The 23,871-nt window shown below is 41.0% G+C and overlaps 1 protein-coding gene across 1 annotated transcript in view; it reads right to left on the reverse strand.

The window, feature by feature from the left end:
* Positions 1-21,165, reverse strand: part of fbn2b (fibrillin 2b) — a 70,369-nt gene extending 49,204 nt beyond the window's left edge. The window contains exons 1-5 of the mRNA XM_039810910.1: positions 21,025-21,165; positions 17,515-17,840; positions 9,694-9,776; positions 9,444-9,545; positions 345-440 (exon numbers count right to left, since the gene is read on the reverse strand). Coding sequence (XP_039666844.1) covers positions 345-440; positions 9,444-9,545; positions 9,694-9,776; positions 17,515-17,693 — 460 coding nt within the window. The 5' untranslated portion in view covers positions 17,694-17,840; positions 21,025-21,165. The remainder of the gene's footprint in view (positions 1-344; positions 441-9,443; positions 9,546-9,693; positions 9,777-17,514; positions 17,841-21,024) is intronic.
* Positions 21,166-23,871: the final 2,706 nt, after the last annotated feature.

A 23,871-nucleotide genomic window follows, 5' to 3' on the forward strand; every position in this document is an offset into this window, starting at 1 on the left:
ACAGTACAACTTATTTGTTTGACCATGCATTTGGCAATTTAACTCAAAGTCCTAAGTATACAGTGTACTGGGTTTCTGATTGGTCATGCTGCAAGTAAAGGCTGGACCAATGGTCTTAAAAAGTCCTAAACCAAAATGTTTGTGCAGCTGCTGCATACTTATGAGTTCCAAATATAAAGAGTGAAATATGTATATGTCTGAATAGTAAGTTCTTCAAAGAGAGGACAAGTCGCATAATTTCCATCACCTTGTGTATCTTTCGGAAGACATTTGGTCCTTTTAACTATATACTCTAGCAGGTGACCCACACATTGACACCCAGGTGTGTCGCAAATTTCACTCACGCTGTCCACAGTGGTTGCCTGTGTAGCCCTTCGTGCAGGAGCACGAGTCCTCTGCACAGCTGCCGCCATTCATACACCTGACGTTACAGGACTGAACTGTAGGAGAGAGGAAAGAGAGAGAGGGGGGCGATGGGGTGGGATGATGAGTGGGAAGGGCACAAAGAAAGACAAGTGTGAACAGATACACTTCAAAACTGAGCAGGCCTTCACATCCAATAACACAAGCTGCAACATTACCGCAAAATAAACAAGAACAGGAACTTTGAACATGTGATTTGAGTCAGTGACTTCATTAAAAAAGTTTTATTTAAAAGCTTTTACTGGTATTATCAACCAAACCTCGACAGAAATGCAATGGGAGAATTAATCAATCGAGTGGCTTGATTCAATATATTAATACCCAATTAAAAACTGCATTAGGTGTTCTTTCTAAAGTGAGTTGAATAACCAATGGTCACTTTGACACATTAAGAGGTTGTATTGTACTTCAGCTGGGTTTGCCCAACACCGATGTTTCTTTGGCAGCTTTAGATGAACAGACAAGGCTCAAAGGCCCCCAGGCTACAAAACCAAAGTTCAATCAAGCAGATTGGGGTTAGGCAATAAGTCGAGCCAGCTGTATGCTACAGTCAGTCAGTCATTCAGTCAGTCAGTCAGGAATTTGCTGAGAGGAGAGGGAAACTGGATGAGGGGGGAAGAGAAGTACGGCGCAATGGCAAAAAAAAAAAAAAAACAGGATGCACAGAGGAGTGAATGTAAGAGAAAGAAAGGGAGAAACTTTGAATAGTGGGTAAAACCAACCAGTACAGGTATTATGATGTGAAGCAGGAGCCTCCTGGCTGGCAGACTGCTACACCAGACTGTGAGAGGGCCAATCTGACAGTCTCAAACACGTAGCAGCGGCTTTCATAAGGGAAACTAATTGGTCTTCCTGGCAGACAGGCAGCTTTCTGCTGAGCCAGCCATTTACCGAAAACAAGAGGAGAGAGGACACCTACAGTGCTGCATGCTAGAGAACTGTATTCTCTTAATGTTTCCTCACATTGTCCTTTATCTTTCATCCTGGCTCAAGAGGATATTTTATTGTCTTTTAGTATCCCTGTGCCTTCATTTTTCTTCCTTCCTCAACTATTCCCTTAGGGCCGTTCATACTTTTCTGTCTATATCCTAATCGCAAGTTCAACATTAATTTCCTCTCTCTCTCTCTCTCTCTCTCTCTCTCTCTCTCTCTCTCTTCCATCTGTCTGTTTATGTCTCTTTCTCTCTTTAACATTTCTGGCATGCAGCGCTGTGCAGCAGGGGAAATGACTGAGCTTCCTCGTAGCTGAGGTTGTCTAATGAGACTTTCTGAGTTTGCAAACTTGCCAACAGGAGGCATTTCAGCCACTGTAATCCACCCACTTATTCTGACTGTACCCAAACAAACTAAAACTGACTTGTGTGAGTCATGATGAGTGAATATTCTCTTATGTAGCTTTTCATTGTGATCACCCACGCCTGTCTTACTGGCATATTACACAGGGCAGACTTCAGTTACATGAGTCAAAGCACAATAGCACAAATCTTGGATGTGGATCTGTGTATTTTCAGTGAATGCAAGGCAGAGGTGTAATTCACTGAAAGAGAGCTTTCATTCCCTCAATATATTTAATGCATCTGAAGTCTAGAAGAAATTCCAGTTAACTTTCTCATGTGCAACACTTGGCAGACTCTACGTACAGATTTGGCAGAAACAACTTTTTGTCTGGATTGTCTCATGGCAACATATGGTGATAAATGAAAGCAAATAGTTTGGGACTGTGGGGCAGGATGGGTTTATAGGTCAGAGTACTAGTGTACTGTCTCTCTTTCTCTCTCTTCTTCTCATTCCTCTTACCCGGCGATGGAGGGCACACTATGGAGAAGACCAGTTCCAGCGCCGGGGGCAACTTGAGTAAACCCTTCCATTTTTCTAACCCCAAAACAGTGTTTCTAAATAGGTCAAGCACATTTTGGCTGGGGGCTGGTGGGGTGGGTGACGTTGCAGTAAGAGTCTTATAGCCACTGAACTCTCTGCCCTCAGGAACAAGGGATGATGGGACAGGTGCTGGAAAGACATCGGAGGTACCATGTGTGCCAGGTGTCATGTGTTTTTTCTGCAATGGGAAGTAGATGGGAGGAGGAGGAGGAGGAGGAGGAGCAAGCAAACAAGCATGTTTGGAGACAGAAGGAGATGATCTCACTGGTTAACCTCGCCTCTTGCTCCCCCTCCTCATGGCACTTCATCCCCGCAGGTGGAGATTGCTCCAATGACCCGTGCATGGAAAGCTGCACATGTAGAGCAACAGGGTAGGGGGATATGTATGTGTGTGTGTGTGTGTGTGTGTGTGTGTGTGTGTGTGTGTGTGTGTGTGTGTGTGTGTGTGTGTGTGTGTGTGTGTGTGTGTGTGCGTGCGTTTTGTGTGTGTCTTCCAGACAGGAGTTGGGTGTAGCTTTGCAGCACCACAATGCACCTCTGTACTCTGGTAGTGTCGTCGTTGAGCTGCTCACATCTGGGTGTTTTTTACGAGAGGCTGCGAAACACAGGAAGTCCAGGCTTGTGTGTTGAGTGTGCCAGTGTGTGCTACGGGTGCATGTGTGTCTGATGGAAAACTGAGGAGCTTTATAGCTGTGTTTTGTCCTGGTTTACAGACACCCCGGGGACCAGTGACAAGTCAGCCTTAGTTTCGGCATGGATGGGCGATGTAGTGAAACAGAAAGTTGCATGGGATGCCGTTGAAGCAGGTTGAGAGTCAAATACAAAGATTTCTTTCCATTCCAGGAAACTCACAGCCCTCCAACTTAAACTTAAATTAGACTCTTGCGGTCAAGACGGACTACATTGAAGTAAAGTTCAAAAGACCTCTCTCTGCATTCCCAGGACTCACTGGTGCTCCTAGTTAATAGCTGATGGAAGCCTGTCAGTCTAAAGACAGCTGTTTCTCAGCATTAGGGCAAGAACGTCCGTGGTAATGATTTCGTAATTATGGTTATAGGAGGACAAGGTTATAAAGATGACCCTGTACGATCCTCAGCACAGCTGCTCTGCCCTAATCTGTCAATGTGTTTATTACTATAACAAGGGTGACTTACAGCGTGAACCCTTGTTGTCTGGGAACTGACATGTAACTCCAGGTAATCAGTAAATATGATTTTTGCAGTTACAAAGCCGCCTTTGGCTTCGCGTTTTTACTGAGAAATGTGTAAAGTTTGTAAAGGTCTGCCTGGCTATCCACAGAAACACATGCCTGTATTGTTCATTGGCAAACAGCAAATATTCCAGGAAGAGCCATAAAAGAACTCATAGACAACCATCTGTGTAGACACAACAATAATCACAGACACGTGGATTACATGTATGAAATCACAAATGTGTTGCTGATTTATTTAAACCTCTGCATTCCACAGGCAAGATGCAAGACATAAAGATGCTATCTATAACCCAGCGGACCAGGGTGCTAGAATCAGGCTGTATAATTAGGCAGAGGAAATTGGTGTTTCCAAACAGATCTCCATAGCACTGCAATCTGTTTCCAACTGCACTGAATTATCCTGTTAAATGGTGGACTCTCTCCAAAAGCTAAATTTGGGAGTCAGCACGTTTGGTAAGACAAGATCTATGATGAGGAGCCTAAAGCCTCAACTTAATAATTTATTAAAAACAGTGAGTTTTGCTCTGTGGGAATTCAAATCAAAACAAAGCTTTATTACTAAAAATCAATGGAGCAAAGACATTTGGAAACACCTCACCCAAATGTGACAAAGATTTAGACACAGTAGAATTTGGGAGTAGTTACATGCAGGACAGAGAGGAAATGAACTTTTCATAGGATTAAATCTTCTGCTTGAGACCAATCATTTTTAGAAGAGACACCTAACTTTTACCAAAATAAGGTGATCTCCTCGGGTCATTCCACAGCATTCAGCAATCACTGATGGGTGTGTGTTTATCTCAGGCCATAAAGTTGTTTGACCTCTGACCCTCATCAAAGCTGCCAAAGAAGCCAGAGGAAGAGCTTTCGCAGTGACACACACTCTTAACAGTGCACTTAAACACATTTCTCATATACTAATCATAGAACAATAAAGCTGTCTCTGATTATTTAGATCATACAGTATCTCGGTAGCTTCCTTTCCTGCCCCTCCACTGCCTGTAAACCTGTAGAAAAGCCCCCATAAATCCCCGCTGAGGAAAGCTGAGAATCACAGAGTGTGACGATCAGTTCGGTCCAGCTCTCCTAAGCTCTCACTCTAATTTATCACTTCACTTTCTAGCGCCATTCCTGCCCTTAAGGAGCATGACTTCATAGCTCTTGCCAAAGCACTGACTCTGCAGGAGATCTGTATCTTTCCTGCCATATAGGTCAGGGGCTGTTTTTCCTCCACCCCACCCTCCATGCCCTTCCTATGTAAGGGTCGTCGTCCTTGATTATGGCTGGAACAGATCCTGTTTTACACCTCTGGGTCACAGCCAACTGATGCTCACTGTGTTAGTTTGTGTGTGTGAGTGAGTTTTTCTGTCTGTCTGTTAGTATAAGAGTACAAGTATCTGTATATCTGTCAGTGTGTGCAGTTGTGCGAGTGAAAATGTGTGTGTTAGCGGGCTTAATGGAATGTGAGCATGTGTAAAGGGGCTGGCAGGGACCAGGCGTGACTGACAAGCCGACTTTGGCAGACTAAAGCAGTGAAGCTGAACACACTGCACGCTACTTAATACACACATCGACACATACTTTGCATGCTCCCAAACTGGTGCTTAACAACAATGTTTTCTGCATTTTCGGCACATATTAACTTCATATTTAAACCCTGCACACAGTGCACTAATCTCACTACGACAAACGTGATTTCACACACTCTGCATGTGCAGTAAAACACCTCGCTCCAATCCACTCCAAATACACACACACACACACAAACACACACACATCCTGAGTGGTCTGTAACGAAGCCCAGCAGACTGAGCTGGGGCGGCCAGACTACTTTAATCCTGACAAACCCTGTGACCTGCAGGCTGTGTAGCAGGCCTGGGACTCTATACACTAATATTACACTGGCTACAGTACTATTCTGGCTCCCATGAGAGCAGGGTGGAACCATCACATTTGGAAAATAGCCGAGCAATTGGATGAGTAGGAACTAAAACTGCTCAGTATAACATGCAATATCATTTCATCAGTAGTTCCACTGAGCAGGATCACACAGTAAAGTGAAGTCAGGCTTAAGGTCATTTAGAAGAATAATGGGAATCTACTATTGTTACACTTACCATTACAATAATGATCTACTGGATTATTCTGACAAATTCTTGTGTACAGTAAGAAATCGGATAAGGTTATATGCCAATATAACCTTATATGCCAATTATATACCAATAGACCAATCTGGGAATGCAGTTGAAGGAAGGCCTCTTTAACCACTATGCAATTCTGCTGCTTCAGTTGGGTTTTCAGTCAGAAAAAGTGGGCTTACATTGATGGAAAAAGGAGTCTAGTGTTTTGTATTATTCGTCTGAACTTAACAAATAACACTAAAAATAGCACTTTAAAAGCACCTGATGCACTCTTTTAAAGTGCTATTTTTCTTCTTTTGGGGGTGGGGGATTTAGATCAATACCACTCTCATATCTGTCTGTTTAAAATAAAGCTACAGCCAGCAGCTGGTTAGCTTAGCTTAGCACAAAGACTGGAAACAGGTTGAAACAGCTAACTTGGCTCTGGTAACTAAATCTTCCTATCACCCCCTCTAAAACTCACCAACTAACACACTACATCCCGTTTATTTACAGTTTTTTACAATTGCTATGACAATTTTTTTCCTAACTTTCCTAAACTTTCCTAAACTCTTAACACAGTTAGCACAACATCTGTCTGTGTAGCCTATACAATTAACACATTTATTGTTGCTTTGACACAAATTGCATACAGTTAACACAAATTTAAAATGCTTGAACATCTTTTACAAACAAGCTCAACCAAGACCAAAACAATGGATATGTAATGCCAAATTCCCAAATGCGTTCACACTTTAAGTCAGAACAGATAACATCATGGCCTAACTAATAGGCTAAAGTGAAAGTGAACAGCTGTTCACAAATACAGTAATCTGTACAAGTGCAAAAACCATAATTCCAAATTTGCTGTCCACTGTGTAATGGTCATACACTTATTTGCAAGTTGTGTTGTTTGAAGGCAAAATTTGCTTTTGTTGCATATTTTAAATGTTTTGGCACGGTTAGAACCTTTTGCAAACAAAATGTGTCATTTTGATCGAAGGGGTTATCTGCTGGACTATTTACATGTATTTTGTGTAATATTTACAGTATTTCAGTTTCCAGCCACAGTTTCTAAATAAGAATCAATGGAATCAATACAATTTGCATCAAACATTGATTTGGATCAATTCTTTGCAAAAGGCAAATTTGACAACAAATGGACTGGCATGAAAGCTACATACAGTAATAGCTACAATGACAAGCAATGGTTCACTGATTCGCATTGAGTGCTGTATTTTGTATTTTGCTGTCCACTGTGTAATGGTCATACACTTATTTGCAAGTTGTGTTGTTTGAAGGCAAAATTTGCTTTTGTTGCATATTTTAAATGTTTTGGCACGGTTAGAACCTTTTGCAAACAAAATGTGTCATTTTGACCGAAGGGGTTATCTGCTGGACTATTTCTTGGCAGGGAGCAGTTGCCAGGCAACAAGTGGAGACTCCAGGAAGTTACTGCTCCCAGGTATTTTGAGGTGGTGGTAGGGTAGGTACCTTTGTTATCTCTGTACCGAACAAGGCTTGCTGTTTTCAGTCTTTATGCTAACCTAAGCTAACAGGCTGCTGGCTGTAGCCCAATATTTACAGTTTTTCTTGATTGCTTTGACCTAATTAAAGAAACTGGGATCCACTCAGTTTTTCATCATCACTGTCTCAGCAGAGCAGAAGACACCTCTTGCAAATCTGTTAACCCTTTCTCACTGGATTGACACATTTTCCCCATCCTTTTGCAGAACAGTTAACAATTTTAAATGTTTTGGCACGGTTAGAACCTTTTGCAAACAAAATGTGTCATTTTGACCGAAGGGGTTATCTGCTGGACTATTTCTTGGCAGGGAGCAGTTGCCAGGCAACAAGTGGAGACTCCAGGAAGTTACTGCTCCCAGGTATTTTGAGGTGGTGGTAGGGTAGGTACCTTTGTTATCTCTGTACCGAACAAGGCTTGCTGTTTTCAGTCTTTATGCTAACCTAAGCTAACAGGCTGCTGGCTGTAGCCCAATATTTACAGTTTTTCTTGATTGCTTTGACCTAATTAAAGAAACTGGGATCCACTCAGTTTTTCATCATCACTGTCTCAGCAGAGCAGAAGACACCTCTTGCAAATCTGTTAACCCTTTCTCATTGGATTGACACATTTTCCCCATCCTTTTGCAGAACAGTTAACACGGATGTCATTCAAGCAGTCCAAACTCCATTGTTTTAGCTATGGTAACCAAACAGAAAGCATCTGTTCCTAACTATTAGAAACTACCTACATCAGTATGAAATCACTGATGCACCTTTTTGACACTCCTTCACACAAATCTTCAATTAGCAATCAGTCTGCAAGGTTAGACCATGTGGCCCCATAGATCAGTCTGCAGGGTTAGGCCATGTGGCCCATAGATCAGTGTGCAGGGTTAGGCCATGTGGCCCCATAGATCAGTCTGCAGGGTTAGACCATGTGGCCCATAGATCAGTGTGCAGGGTTAGGCCATGTGGCCCCATAGATCAGTCTGCAGGGTTAGGCCATGTGGCCCATAGATCAGTCTGCAGGGTTAGACCATGTGGCCCCATAGATCAGTCTGCAGGGTTAGACCATGTGGCCCCATAGATCAGAGTGCAGGGTTAGCCCATGTGGCCCCATAGATCAGTCTGCAGGGTTAGACCATGTGGTCCCATAGATCATTCTGCAGGGTTAGACCATATGGCCCCATAGATCAGTCTGCAGGGTTAGACCATGTGGCCCCATAGATCAGTCTGCAGGGTTAGTCCATGTGGCCCCATCGTCAAGACAGAAGAGACTGAGTATCAATAGTGGCTATTTCTTATACTCTACAGTAATAGATGTTTATACTTTACTGTAATAGATTTTATTTTTATTTTCTTAATTTCTTATACTCTAATAGATTTTATGTTGGTTTACATGTATTTTGTGTAATATTTACAGTATTTCAGTTTCCAGCCACAGTTTCTAAATAAGAATCAATGGAATCAATACAATTTGCATCAAAGCATTTCTGATTCTGGATCCAATTCTTTGCAAAAAGGCAAATTTGACAACAAATGGCACTGGCATGAAAGCTACATACAGTAATAGGCTACAATGACAAGCAATGGTTCACTGATTCGCATTGAGTGCTGTATTTTGTATTTTGCTGTCCACTGTGTAATGGTCATACACTTATTTGCAAGTTGTGTTGTTTGAAGGCAAAATTTGCTTTTGTTGCATATTTTAAATGTTTTGGCACGGTTAGAACCTTTTGCAAACAAAATGTGTCATTTTGACCATGAGTGCCACTGTTTCGGGCTGTGTGTTAATTGTTTTGAAAATGTGGAGTTTGAGTTGACTGCTGCATCAAAGCAATCAAGAAAAACTGTAACTTAAAAGATACAATATTGGTATTGATCTTCTCATTTAATGCTCGGCCAGTAAGTATATTTCCCAAGCATCCCTATTATCATCATGTGTCTTGTTTTATCCAACTAAGACTCACAAACTAGAGAATAAGAAGTTTACAATCACAGAAAATACAGAAAAGCAGCAAATACAATTTTAGAAGCTGGAACCCGTTTTGCTTAAAAAATTAATTGAACAAAAAATCAATAATCTAAATAGCTGCTGTCGATCAACTTTCAGTTTCAAGTTTCAGCTCCTGTAGGGTTTTTTTTTTTATATGTGTATGTGGTAGGGAAAGAGATGTAAGTTGCTTTAGATAAAACTGTCAGATTAATGTAATGTTATATTGATGTTATCTCCTTATGATGGGGTTTGTTTGATGAAGCTTCAGTTACTGTATGAGTGTGTGATGAGTGGCACTGTTACTGACCTCCTCCTCCTGCCCCACAGCTAGGAGAGAGCTGGCCACTTGAACAGGTACACATGTTGGGTCTGGAACAGAAGCCATCGCCACATGAATTCCTGCAAATTGCTGGATAGGAAGAGGGAAAGGGAGAGGAAGAGGAGAGGAGAGGAGAGGAGAGGAGAGGAGAGGAGAGGAGAGGAGAGGAGTTTTGTTATATTCTCCACTCGGCTTTGTGGGATCATATTAAAGAGGATTTAAGGGTAGAGGAACTTACGAACAATACACTGGTTCCCTCCCGGCAGAGTCTTCCAGCCCGGACAGCAGTATGAATGGAAGCGAGAGCCACACACATTAGGCCTGACAGAGACAAAAAAAAAAAGAACAAACAAACTCACTACTCACCCATACCTCCCAAACATATTTTAGTGAAACCCCTAAACAAATACACACAGTTAGATCTAGGATTTTAAAGTAAACAAAACAAACTTTGATACAAAGCCTCCTCGAGTGATGGATGGACATATTTTCAGAGACGGGAGGAAGGGAAGGAAATGCGAGGGACCTACAAGGAGGAGCAGCATTTTGTTTTTATTCAAGGCTGAATTTAAACTTGCAAGGACAGGATGTATAAAGACATCCTATCTGCCAAATTCCATGCCTGGCTGTCCTGTTCCCTCTGGCAAATATCCTGCTGCTCCCCATTGCTGCCCGCCCCTCTCACTCAGTTTGGATTCTTACTGGTGGAGAGCCTGCAGTGAACTTTGACCCTGTCTGACAGATGTAAGAGTCATCACAGCTTATGGAGCACTTGATTAGCCTGACAGGTTAGCCACAAATATTTCCTCTGAGGAGATGGCTAAACCACATCTAGAGATGACTGGCCTCACACACACACACACACACACACGCACGCACACACACACACGCACACACACACATACACACACAAAACATGCAGCAGGACTGAGGTCTGCAGCTGACTTACAAACTAATGCGAAGAACACTTCAGGTTTTATCTTCCGTGAATAATTACACACCTACTTTTAACTCAGTTTATTTAAAAGTCCCAACTTGCATAAATCCCAAAACCAAAATCCAGATATACTATAAGGAAGTGTGCGTGAGTCAGTGTGTGTGCACTCAAGTGAAATACCCCAAGAAGCTGCATAAAGCTGTTTAACAAGCTGAAGGGATTCCAACTATGTGGTGGTACTAATGATATCCTTAGTGACCTTTCAAAGCATATAATAATGGGTATATCTGAGGTCATCTGTGTTGGTGGTTAGTTGTTTTCATTTGCCGATGGCATGACTGAGAATTGAGGGACCACAACTTGGTAAATTGGGATAAAGCCTGATCCAGATGCTCATGGTAAAGTAATTTGCCATAAGAATCACGTCTTTAGTCTAAACAATTTCTGAACCCAGGGCATAATTTATGACTGTTTAAAGTAACGCTAGATTAGCCAGTGTGTTTTTAAGACGACCAAGGACTAGTAAAGTGGGACAACAACTTATCGAGCCTTTAAAAGGATGCACCAGGGATTTTGTGTTGTACTTCCATATAGTTGAGTGACAGATTTAAAGAAGACATTCTTAAAGAGATATTCAGACTTTTAGTATGCATCCTATAATGCAACTCAACAGTCTGTTAAATCATCTTTCAAACTTTATTTTCCCATTTATAACAGGTTGTCTGTCATTTGCCTTATTTCCACAGCATAGTGGAAATGAGACTCAACTCACTTTTGGTAGCAGTACCAATACTTTTCTCTATTTTTTTTCTACAGCAGATAGTAACTCCTCAGTTTAGGCAGGATTATCAGCTGATCTCTGCAGCAACATCGCGCAAAACTGCAGTGACATAATCTTCAACGATACAGCCGCTAGATCCTTTCAACAGCAATGATGTCTGCACTTTGTCAATTGTATGCCGTAGTGTATGCCGTAGTTTCGCAGGCTGACATTTTTTCCTATCTGGGGTGAGTGAATTAGAAACATTGTGATTGCTATTGACGGTAGTTTAGCTATTTAAAAATGGCGGGTTTGTGCAGAAATTCCTGTTTCACGTTAGTGGCGGTTCTCTCTGACCAATCAGTAATCTGCAGTGTTTTAACTTCACCTTCTTGTATCGCCTTAGCTCGCTTGGAACCTCAACTGAGGTGGTACTAAAACAAGTACTGGGTACTATCCACAACTTTTGCTAATGGAAAACCAAAAAGAGCGAGTGGAGTTGAGTAGAGTAGAGCCGTGCGGTACCATGCTGTGGAAAAGCGGCAAAACATTAGAAGTCACAAGCCTAACTCAAGATAACTCTGATGACATCATCAGAGTTATTTTTTCAGACTTTGCAAAGCTGACTCCAGAGCCACAGAAGACATTTGACCAGTTTTCACAGGCTGAGTGGAACGCCCCATGACAAGTAAACTGACCTTTATGTATAAATAGCCCACACACTGCAACAGAAATGTACGGGTTTTAGTTGTATAATAATAATGACAATAATAATACATTTAATTTATATACTGTATAGCACTTTTCAAAGTACTTAAAGACACTTTACAATAAAACCAGTACATTAAGCACATTAAAAACTAGTGAAGCAATAAAACCGACACATAAGAAACAAGCATTTTATAAGCAAGTGATACAATAAAACCAACAAATAACAGCGGGTCAAATGTAATAATATTAGAGGGTAAAGGCTAATCCGAAGAGGTAGGTTTGGATATATGATTTGAATGTGTCCAGGTCAGTACAGTCACCAATGTGTATGGGACAGACAAACAGGTGGGCAAACAGACAAGGGGTATTTACATAGGTTAGGGTTAATGGTCAGACAAAGATGGAAGATAAAAATAAAACAGGATCAGGAAGGGGAGAAAAGATATGAGATGTGGCTTCTTTGGGAGATTCACAGAAACTGAAACGTAAGGTTTTAGAGAGAAAGTGTATAGAGAGTGAAAGGAATGGTGGTTAGGAGAAGGGAAGACAGGACAATGGGAAAAGAACAGGGGATCAGTGGGAGGGAAAGCAAAACAAATTTATGTTGAGAAGAGGAGGAAGCAGGAGGAGGAGTGGGGAGCGGAAAACAGAGATATGGAAACGAAGGAGAGAGCAGCGTAAGCAAGAAGAGGCCAGACCCTTGGTGGGGGTTGAATTTCTGGGGCAAACACACAAACCAAACTGAGCTCCGAAAAAAAAACTTTAGAAATGCATGGAGGGAGACATCGGCATTCCAGCACTTAATGAGCAGTGAACTCAACATCTTCCCTGATCTATTTCTCCACAAAGCGTCGAAGATGTTCCACTGTTACAGACCTAGGGGATGTCAATATATGAAGGATTATAGAGGTTTGACCCTGAGGTGCTCTGGTTTGTTTTTCTTCCTCTCTCTCTTCTTTCCTCCAGGTTAATGCGTGGTCTCCTATCACAGAGAGGAGGCTTTAGAGGATGAACTGAAGTTAAACTGAATGAAAGACAGCCATAAAAAGGGAGGTTAAGCCCCAGGGGTTTTCCTCAATATTGAAATGTCCTACTGTTTTCAGGGCTTAATCTAAAGGAAATTAACTCTTCTGTGGCCATGTCGCCGCCTTTAAAGTTGCCTCCCGGCCCGTGCATCGCTCATTAACTGCCATTAATAGTAATAAAAGGAAAATGGCTGCCACCTCATCCAAGGGGAAATATGAAGAATAAAGGAAAAAAAAGGATACTGTAGTCAGACTTCAAAGTCAAAGTGGGAGGCAGATTTTCAAAAATGAAGTAGGTATTACAATGTGCATCTCTTGTAAATAATGCAATCAATTAGTCGATTAATCCATCAACAGAAAATGGATCTACAAGAAACTATTTTAATAATGAATTTTTTCAGTAAGTAAATATGCCAAATATTCAATGATTTCAGCTTTTCAAATGTGAGAATTTGCTGCTGTTCTTTGTCATATAACTTTGTAACGTGAATATCTTTGGGTTTTGGTGAGATAAAATGGAAAATTCGAATAGGCATTTTTTGACCATTTTCTGTCATTTGATAGACTTAGCAATTAATCAAGTGATTGTGAAAATAAACTGCATCAATTATGAAAATAATAGTTAATTGGAAAGAATTGAGTTTTTGTGGTGTCTTTGTTGTTGCTTCTGCAAAGACAGCAAAATCTACAAGTCATGCAGCTGTAGCCTGTGTCCTCTTGCCATGTAGGAATCCACAGCGGTCAAAGGTCAAGGCAGTTCAGAGCAGCTGGCCTGCACTGACCTACAAGGAAGGGTAGCACGGTGCAGGCATGGAAAATGACTACAGACGATCTGTTTCCATAAAGACACAGACCAAAAGTTCACAGTTGCTCAGGCTCCAGGTCAGGTGTCTGTATATCCATGTGTGTGTCAGCGTACTGGCCGTAGGTCATCTGCCTGGTATTTTACAAAATAAACTAACGTTAATAAACTAATATCCTATACCGTGAAATTTAATATAAAGACCGTAATAGACCTCCTCTTTCTGCACCCTCTGCACCGCTAAACAATTAGCCCCCTAGCAAGCACACTGGCCAGCCTCATTACATTAGTCAAATGTAATAACTTAATTTTCATTTTCATTATTTCATTTCAGTTTCATTCACACTCTTGAGTGTAATATGTTAGTATGAAATATAGTGAAGTAAACATGAATGAAGGAAAATGTGAGTAGATCAAAACTGTACTTTCATTTTAGTACTCCAGTAAATGTATTGGGAGAGCGACAAGATCGATAGATGGATAATCTTGGCAGTATTGTCTTGCTAAAATAATTAAAATTGAATTCAACTGAGAAACACAGATAAATAGGGAATAAGTGAGAGATTGTTGGCAGTGTAACAGACATGGACAGATACAAAACTTACAGTAAATCACTATGGTGGTGTGTGTTGTGATGACATTCCTGGGTGACAGACAACAGGAGATACAGTTGTATAGCATAACTTTAACTGTGGTTAACCACACAAACCCCAGACAGGATTCACGTTTATTGTTCTGTTTGTTTTAACGATGTGATGTTTAGCAGAAGTAATTGTAAATGAAATACAGCGATGTACACAAATAAGCTCATGCAATGCCTTTATGTGCGCGATTGCAAAATGTTTTATGATGTGTATGTCAGTGTGGAAAGAGACGTCAAATGTGGGAAGTAAACTGATGGCTAAATCTTCTCATACAGTCTGACATTAAACCACTTTATTAACAGACCACATGCCAATCAGCTGTCCCAGATAATCCTGTCATTACAGCTCGGTTTTAGCCTGCACACACAGTAAGCATAAAATGCAGACACATAAAAACCTAAAATGGAACCTAATGCACAAAAAAACAGAATAAGAAACTGGCAATTGTTCACTCATTCTAATGTAAATTCTTCTTAAGCTTTTTTGTGGGTGTTTTTTCACCTTCCTCTATCCTCAAAACACTCAGATACTGCAGGTCTGCGATAAAGACGTTTGTCCTGTGGCATTCATTCTGTTTCAAATTAGGCATACGCCATGGCAGACTTTAAATAGAGGACCCCATCCAAGCCATTGGGGTGGTATTGACATCACCCTGGAAGGGAATTGAGTGGCTGAAAGCTATTCTCTGCTTTGGGGCTGACTGTCTGCCAAGTTAGCCAGCATCCAAGGCGTCTCTCCTCAGCAGAGCTTGGTAAAGCTGGGCCAAGCTGGGCTAAGTTAAGAAGGTGGGTGGCTGGATTCTTTAACTCTAGCATACAACAGATCTTATTAAACAATAAATATTCAACTATTTTAGTTGGTAGGGCATTTGACAGAAAGAGAGAAAAATAAAAAAGCAATATCAGTCTCTGCCTCACACCTTCCTTCTCTCATTCTACCAACCAGACGGTCAATTACCCATCGAGTAACACTGGCCAGCCAGCCAGCCAACCTAAGGTCTGATCAGTTTGCTCTTGAGTGGACCGATGCCAGGCAGCAGTGCGGTGGGAGCCAATAAATCAGAGTCAGTCAGCATCAGACCCAGCGCTACCAGAGACAGACCAGGGGATATGGAGTTCTAGCCAGCAAATAAACACTACACCCCAGCCCAAGGCCAGCGTAATGACCATCATTAACCTAACCTCCCTCCATCTCCCACACAGAGAATCTGTAAAGCCTATACTGAGTTACTGACAGTCCACTGTGATTTCTGTAATGCTTAGATGAAAGCATTACAGTAAGACACAAACCTGGGTTTGCATGGGGTCAATGAGTTGTTGTAAAATTCACTTTCACAACACAAAGCCAAAACACGTACTACTCACTCATCGTTTGATTTCTTCACCCTAGGGCTTCTGTCCAGAGATGAAACATTCTCATGTGTAGATGACTAATTTTCCCCGATTCCAGATTAACTGTGATCTTTTTCAGCCGACACTCAAACAGTAACTGAAAATAATGTCAACACATTAGACCTATTTGCTTTGGCCAGCCTGCGGCAGCACATGGGAGGTGCTTTTAAGTTTCGGAATAATTCAAGTGACAGTTACCAGGCAACACCTAGAATCCAATGAAAATAATTAAAAAGATCTCAAACATTTTGTCAAATAACTTTAGTTTATGGTACTCATACAGAGCTTTTTAGCCTTAATATGCCCTAAATTTCAGAGATGCTGTGTAATCTCATCACCTATTTACTTCGGTACACAAAGCTATCACTACATTACGTTCCTAACATAGCAGTGTTTCCAAGACTTAACAATGTAATGGAAAAAGTTTGCAGTCTTTTGTAACATGTTCTCATGAAAATGCTAAAGGACTTTGCTCACTCAAAGTTTGGCACAAACGGCTCCTTTGAAATATGTCTAAATGCAGAGGGACGGTTTTCTTTATTTAACATGGAAAAATGCCTTACATTTAAACTGAAATGAGTCTCAAGGCAATCAAATCTATTTCTATTACGCAGTGGGGATCATCACTGAATATGTTTTTAGAGAAAACACCAGTTCTAGGACTCTGTGAGCTTGACCCTGCACTATTAATAAGCAACAACTGAATACTCTTCACTGAGTTTAGTTATGTCTCTCCATCTTTCTCGTTATCGCTACAAATTTCTTCTTCATCTCATGTCTCATTTCCTCATGTGCTCTATTTCTTTCATACTTTTCCTGCCCTCTGTTATTCTCTCTGCTGCTTTGTCACCTACAGCAGTGAAACAAATGCCCCTTTTCATACCCCCCTTGGGTGATACGAATACCTCATTTCCTGTGGCTTGGCACCGGGGGAACCATAAGCTAGGACAGATGGAAGTCTGATTGGAATAACTGATGCAGACACTGAAAACGGGGCCCAACAAAACATCCTTTGTTTTTCAAGAAGTGGCGAAATATACAGTGAAAACTCTTTGCTGCACTGACATACATCCCACACCCAGATTCATGGTTTAGGTAACAAAGTCAAAGAGTTGAACTGCAGGAGAGAGAAGGGACAGGGGGGTAAGAGGTGATCCCTGTAGTTAATTTCACTGGATACTCCTCACATACAGATACTCAAATGAACAACGCATTTAAAAACATACACATGTATGTTCACATGTACCCACACTCACACACTATTTTCCTGCCTCCACTCAAAACACCGGGGCCAGCAATCTCCGCCCTAAACTACTTTCTCCAGCTTAACTAATACACTAATACAGTGGAATTTGGGTCATGCTTTTCACTCATCATCCCCTCATGAGATGTATAGAAAGCGGCTTTTTACTTCCTTTCCCATGAAAATGTCAATTTGCTGTAAATACAATTTCGGTGTGGCAAGCAGCCTGTTAAGGTCGAACATTTGCTGTTTTTAAGAAAACAATATGGTAGTATTCAGCAGCATAATTTGGTATAAGGCGAGCTTGGCCCCAGCTGTTGAAAGAGAGCTGCCAGGAAAGCAGAAAGGGGAAAGACATTTATATGTTAAAGTTTCTCCAGATACATCTACAAATGCTCTGAGTTGTGTGTACAAAACCAAACTTAATGCACTTTTCTACTTTTCAGCATTGTTGTTATGAAAGCTTCTACAGTAGAATATGAATAAAATCGATACCAAAATGTATTATGCATTGCTGCTCATTTGGGATTTGCCAAAGTCACTGACCCTCTCAGCGTCTCCTGGCCACGGCGTCGAACCCGCTGCACCTCTTTCTGGTCCACAGTGCCAGTGAAGCGACTGGCTTGGTATGGTCCATTCCCGGTTTCACCGCTAGCCACATGGAACGCTGTAAGACACATTGCTGCCCATCCCAGCAGCACCTGGGCCAGCTTCCCTGATCCCATTGGTCGGTCTGGCTATCCCTCCAATCGTATCTCTGTGTTACCGCTTACTCTCTCTGACTCTCTGTTCACCGTATGGACCCAGGCTGAGCAGAGGGATCTAATCCTGGATCCAGATCAAAAGTCCTGGTGTGCACTCCAGAGTAGGGGCTAGACAGAGGAAGAAATAAGATAAAAGCTAAGAAACACTAAGAAATACTTATCAAGCTTACACTGAGGGTGAAAGTGGTTCAGCTCATTTGGTTCCCAACCTTTTTTTTGTCTGACGTACCCCCACAGCCCTGTCAGATGAGCTCATGTACTCCTTCATCAGCACCATGTTTCAAATGTGTTCATCTAATCCATCTAAAATGGAGTCTCTGTCTGTATGTTTCTCACACCACTTACTGAGAGGGAACCCCTATTATACATATATATTATTTATTATTATTATATATATTATTATATACAGCTCGCTTTCCGTCACTCGCTACAGTACAGTACATTCAAGAATAGATGAAGAAAGAGAAACAGGAAATATTACATTGTAGCAAACTCAAACATTTTCAGCATTAGATGTGTAACTTTCGGAATTAATGCTTTTGTTTCAGGGAATAGCCTGGTCCCAAATAGTTAGCTGTTAGCAAATGAAGCGTGTACTCTAGCATTCCTAGCGGACGCAACTTTGTCATGGCAAGTGTATTGCTTAGTGTCGAGTGTGATATTGTTTTCGAAACAGCTGCAAGCAGCCGGAGGCCAAGCAATCGACCTGTTCCGAACAGGCACGTTTTGAACAGGCACTGCACTAGTTTGACTAAATTATTAACTGGATGTTATTTAGCACAGTAATGATGTAAAAGTTTTTTTTTAAACATTTCATACAGTTGAATTATCAGGTTGTTTTGGTCTGCATTTGTGAGTTAGCCTACTAATTGGATTTGTAGAGGCTAGACGTTTCATCCATTTATCTTTTACTTTTAGCCAAGGCTTGGCTAGCTAACTTAAGCTAATTGTTTCAGCTGTTTATCCGTTACCTTGAGCAAAGGCCTGGCTAGCTAACTTCAGCTGTTTATTCATTACTTTTAGCTAGCTATTTCAACTTCTCTGCTAACTTGGTAACTAGTTTCCACGGACTCTCAATTTGCTACATGTCATTTTATTGTGTTACAACTGACTCAAGTTGATCTGCAGCTTACTGGTTATTGTAACAAAACTAGTTAATTAGTTGTGCTTTCCACATACATCCTGAACAACCCCCCTGGATACAAGTACCCCTAGTTAGGAATCATTGATCTAACTAACAGACCAAAACAATTTTACCCTTGTAAAAAGTTAAAATCATTCTCATACATTTTCCCTAAAAATGTGTGAACAACAAGACACCGTACAATTCTCTTGTGAAATGGTTTGCAATGGAATTATTCACTGATTTGATTTTTGTGTTTGTGACATGCTTGGTGGTTATATTGAGAAAAGAGAAAACATATGAGTTGGGGGGTGAATAAAGAAGAGCATGCAAGGAAATAGAAGAGACACTTAAATCCTGACTTCCAGCAATCTGTTTTCACTATAATGCACTTCAAAGCACTCTCATAAGTGGTTTATCACTCCACAGACACCAAATACTGTATGTAGTGACTACACACTACAGAGAGAGAAGTCATAAACTGATTAGAGAGACATGCACAGTGTGTTGAATATTAAATGTTTATTGTCAGTTAAAGGGATGTTAATAAGGATTATAATAAAACCAAAGAAGTTGTTATAAATTGAATACTCTCTGAATAGTGAGATTGTATTGCCCCCTTTAGGCCTCTGAAAAACTTTTGACATAGATAAAAAAGTGGAACATCACTCTATTTTGGATTTGCTTACCCTATGCATAGCTTATATAGTCTTACAACCCAGTCATAACTTAATTACATTAAACTGAAAAACATCCAGAGCCAGGCTGATTTGGACAGCCCTGAGGTTTATTTTCTCTTCTCCACCTCATGGACCACAGGTTTAAGAGCCAACTGTGGGCCCCTGGTGATATATGACCGCAGCAGACACAGCCACATTATATTTATGGGCTGGACAAAGAAAAGAAAATATATATGGCCCTGCATCCCACTGACCCACTGATTAATTTTAAAAGAAGATGAGAAATAGATGCAGTGAACTCACATAAGCATGCAGAGAAAAAGAAAAATGATGGCAGACAGGGTCTAGACAGGAAGACATAGAAATTAAGAGATACTAATGTTAACATAATTGCATGTAATTATATTTCATTTTTATTTTTTAGGGGCAGAGACAAATAAAAGTATGCTACTTAAATGTGTATAGACTATAATACTTTGTGGTGGTGCATTAGCCTAAATGCAGTGGTAAACTCTTAGAAGGGCGTATTAAGCTTCTTATGGCCCGAGTTATTAAAAAACAAAAGAATTTTCCACTCAAAAACGACATACAAAAAAAGTTGGCTTCAGCTGCTTGCAGTAAGAGACGTGAATGGAGGCGGGATCAATGCCGAACAAAAGAAATGCCTGATCAATTACCGAGTGGGAGCTCTGCTGAGCACTTCTCCAACCCTGCTGTCAGAATAACGCAGGTAAAGCAGTCTGCATTATCAATTAATCAATTAGCATTGGTGCGCAACATGTCATTTGACATTTATTTGAATCGCAGAGTGATTTGAGAAGCAAAATCACAGCATAACTTTACATTCCTAAGGGAATATTAAGAAATGCAAAACCAGTTACCGTTAAATAGGCTATGTTTACTGAAAATTCACTAATGAGAAGCGCATTTAAAGTCCATAAAGTAGCCTATAGACCTACAAAAAATGTCAGGTTCCATCACTAGCCTAGTCTTGCGAAGTAGCTATAAAACAGCCATCGGCGCAGTTGCAAGTTGACAGAAAGACAAATCTGGTTATTGCAGCACTGAAACGAGCTCTGCAGGTCACCGCAACTTTATGAATGGAGAAAAACACAAAATCAGCTCCTACTCGCTGAAACACATATTTTATTCCACTTTACCTGCCAGGAAAGTTTATCCCAAAGTATGAAAACTCAAATAAGGCGAGCAATCAAACTATAAAACGTGACTAGCCTGTCGTTTTTTTTGTTTTTTTTTCATGCAGTTTCGCAAAAAGCCGGTAAAAAAAAGTGCAACTTCACCCGCTTAGAAACAAACTTTGTATCAACTTTCTGCATCTAAATCTTATCATTTGAGCCCCATCTATCTAACAGACATGCACAAAGAGATAATCCCCGTGAAACAACGGGCTTCTGAAACAATAGTCAAAATCAAAGCTATTGATAACTTCATTGAACTGCAGTCAACAGATCAGTAATGAGCACAATACCTTGCAACAATTGGAGTGCCTTGGCGTCGAGGAGCCCAGAGTCGGAATTTGAGACGGGATATGTGCCCCACAATGGAATATTGAACTATAGCCTTGTGAGAAAAAGAGAACAGTTAGGGAAATGCCCTGTTTGGGAGAGGGGAGGGGACACAAGAGTGAGGCAGAGACAGAGGGAGAGAGGGGGTAGTAACGGACTGCAGGACAAACCCACATTCCTCAAGACTCCTAGAGTTGTTATAACAGGGGCCAAGCGGCTAAACCTTCACACTGTGGCTAACAGGGCTTCACTATCATCACTCTGAAAAACAAAAAAAACACTCCTTCAGGCTACCTCAATGATGAGATAAGAGTCTCACCAGAGTAGAGGGTCTTTGATGATTGCTGAGCAGCATTTGCAATAACATCAGGCTGGGGAAAATGAGCTAATAATGACAAATCAATAGGATGACTAAATTATCCATTGAATGGTTGAGAGGTCTTAATGGGTTGTGAAGAAAAACTATTAGTAGACTGTGCTTAGTTGTCATATTTTATGGTCATTCAGCAGAAATAAATGTGAAGTCTAATTTAGCTCGACACACTTCTATCGCAGTCCATGTATAAATGAAGTCAACAGCAAAGCACAAAGAGCATGTTACTCTGTCACAGTGTGTCAAATTTACACTTGCTATTCAAATAGACCTGCTATTTACTGCCTCAGCCCACTGGTGCTTGTGATTGACACATCCTCGTGCTTTGTTGCCATAAGTACTGCTGATAGGAAGTTCACATAGAGAGAGTGACCACCTGGGTGGTATATTGGTGAGGACAGCTGAGCACATCTCAAATGTTTCTGCCCACTGCGCTAATTTCACCACTCAAGTAAGGAGACTCTTTAAGCTTGAATAAAGTGAGACAGCAAAGGTTGAGTAAAGGTGCATGTGCATTGTTACAGATAATGCAATTTAATGCATCAATCGGAGACCATAGGTACTCAAACATACTTTAATTTCATCTGAAAATAGTTTTAATCTGACCATAACCATCATCAAACTGTTAGTCGCGCTTTGCCAGACCTTCCTCCACAGCGCTGCGGCGGAGGGTCTGGCTAATCCACACAGCAATCCTGGACAGGAGAAAGACGTGCTCTGGTTTATTGGCATTTATTGAAACCAATCACAATCTTCATGGGCGGCACTATACTGTCTATGAGTGCTGCACAGAGCACCGGTGCGGCTGCAAAATAGCCTCGGGAAGGAACTTGTTTTGGTGGAACGTGTGTACGTTCAAAAGTTGTGAAAACAAACAGAAAACTCAGGTTGGACAGATAGTCTAGCTAGCTGTCTGGATTTACCCTGCAGAGATCTCAGGAGCAGTTAACCATAGTCATCATAAATCCACCGGAGTTTAGAATTCCAACACAAAGGAAGTCTTAGGTAACGGAAATGCAGCCAAAAATAAAGACATACACATTTTCTGGCGCTAACAGGGCAATCCCAGAAGTGGAAGGTCGAGGATATAGACTACCAAACTGTTGATGTAGCAAATTCAGTGTGACATCTATAGGCAAATTTGAGTTACTTTCCCAAAAGAATTTCCACTTTAGTGGGATTTGATGAGCGGTTGTAAAGAGAAACATCTGACAGACAAAAGACATATGTCTGCTATTTGACATCAGTAGGCCAAATCACACTCATTTCAGCCTCCAGGCTTAATTCTGCCGTCTCTGCTAGGCCTCTGAATTCTTCCAATACACACACACACACACACACACACACACACACACACACACACACACACACACACACACACACACACACACACACACACACACACACACACAACGAAGCAATTTCCAACATCGATTTCAACTTGCGACTTTCACAATTTCTTTTTTTAAAAAGTAATTAGTTGTTATCACTTTAAATTAGTTGTAGTCTGCAGGCTGTTCAGCGGAAATTATTAAATTATTAAAGTAATTAAAAATGGTAAACCCCTTAACATATACAAAATAACATCACATGTATCTACACTTTGTGTCAGGTGACCTTAAACACAGAAAGAGAGATGATTAATATTAAAGAGACTGTCCTTTCCCAGAGGTCGTTTTTGCAATAACGACCTATATTTACGTTTGTATGGACAAACTGACTGCACTAATGTTCAGTTGTATTTTTTAGCAGCGTAAAATACTGTATACTGTATAAGTTACGTAATTCTGATTCTAATCATTCTATTTAAGATGAGGCCCTACCACAAGGCTCCAGACCAGAGAATGAGGAAGAGCATGCAGGACTCCGACCTGCGGCCCTTTGCTGCATGTCATTCCCCCTCTCTCTCCCCTTTCATGTCTTCAGCTGTCCTGTCAACAATAAAGGCTGAAAATGCCCCTCCCTCCCACCCCACCCCCCCAAAAAAAAGATTAACAAAAGTTGGGTAATTAAAACCATGTGCAAAATACTTTTTGTCTCTACCTTGGCATGCTAATTTACCAAAGTGAGTGTGGGTGACTAGGATTTCCAGAGAAGAGATGATGTAAAACCGCTTTTAATCATCATTAGATGCATTTAAATTTTACTTGAAAACTTTTCCACATTGTGTTCATTGATAAATGAGTGTTCAACTGTGTTGTCACCACATTATAAACAATAGTGAAACTAACCAGGGGCCTGTCAAAACAAGATAGGGATTAAGCGGGTCCCAGTTATCCTGGAAATTAAGTTGATTCGGTTCCCGCGGAGGCACATAAATCACCATGGAGATTTATTCTGTACAGCTAGCCTGCTCCTGACCAGGCTAACAGCAGGATTTATTTAATCCTGGAGCCTTTCTGATCACCCAGCACTGGACCCTATTGTTATTACAGCC

The sequence above is a fragment of the Perca fluviatilis genome, chromosome 9 (genome assembly GCF_010015445.1).
Source record: "Perca fluviatilis chromosome 9, GENO_Pfluv_1.0, whole genome shotgun sequence".
NCBI classification, from domain to species: Eukaryota; Metazoa; Chordata; class Actinopteri; order Perciformes; family Percidae; genus Perca; species Perca fluviatilis.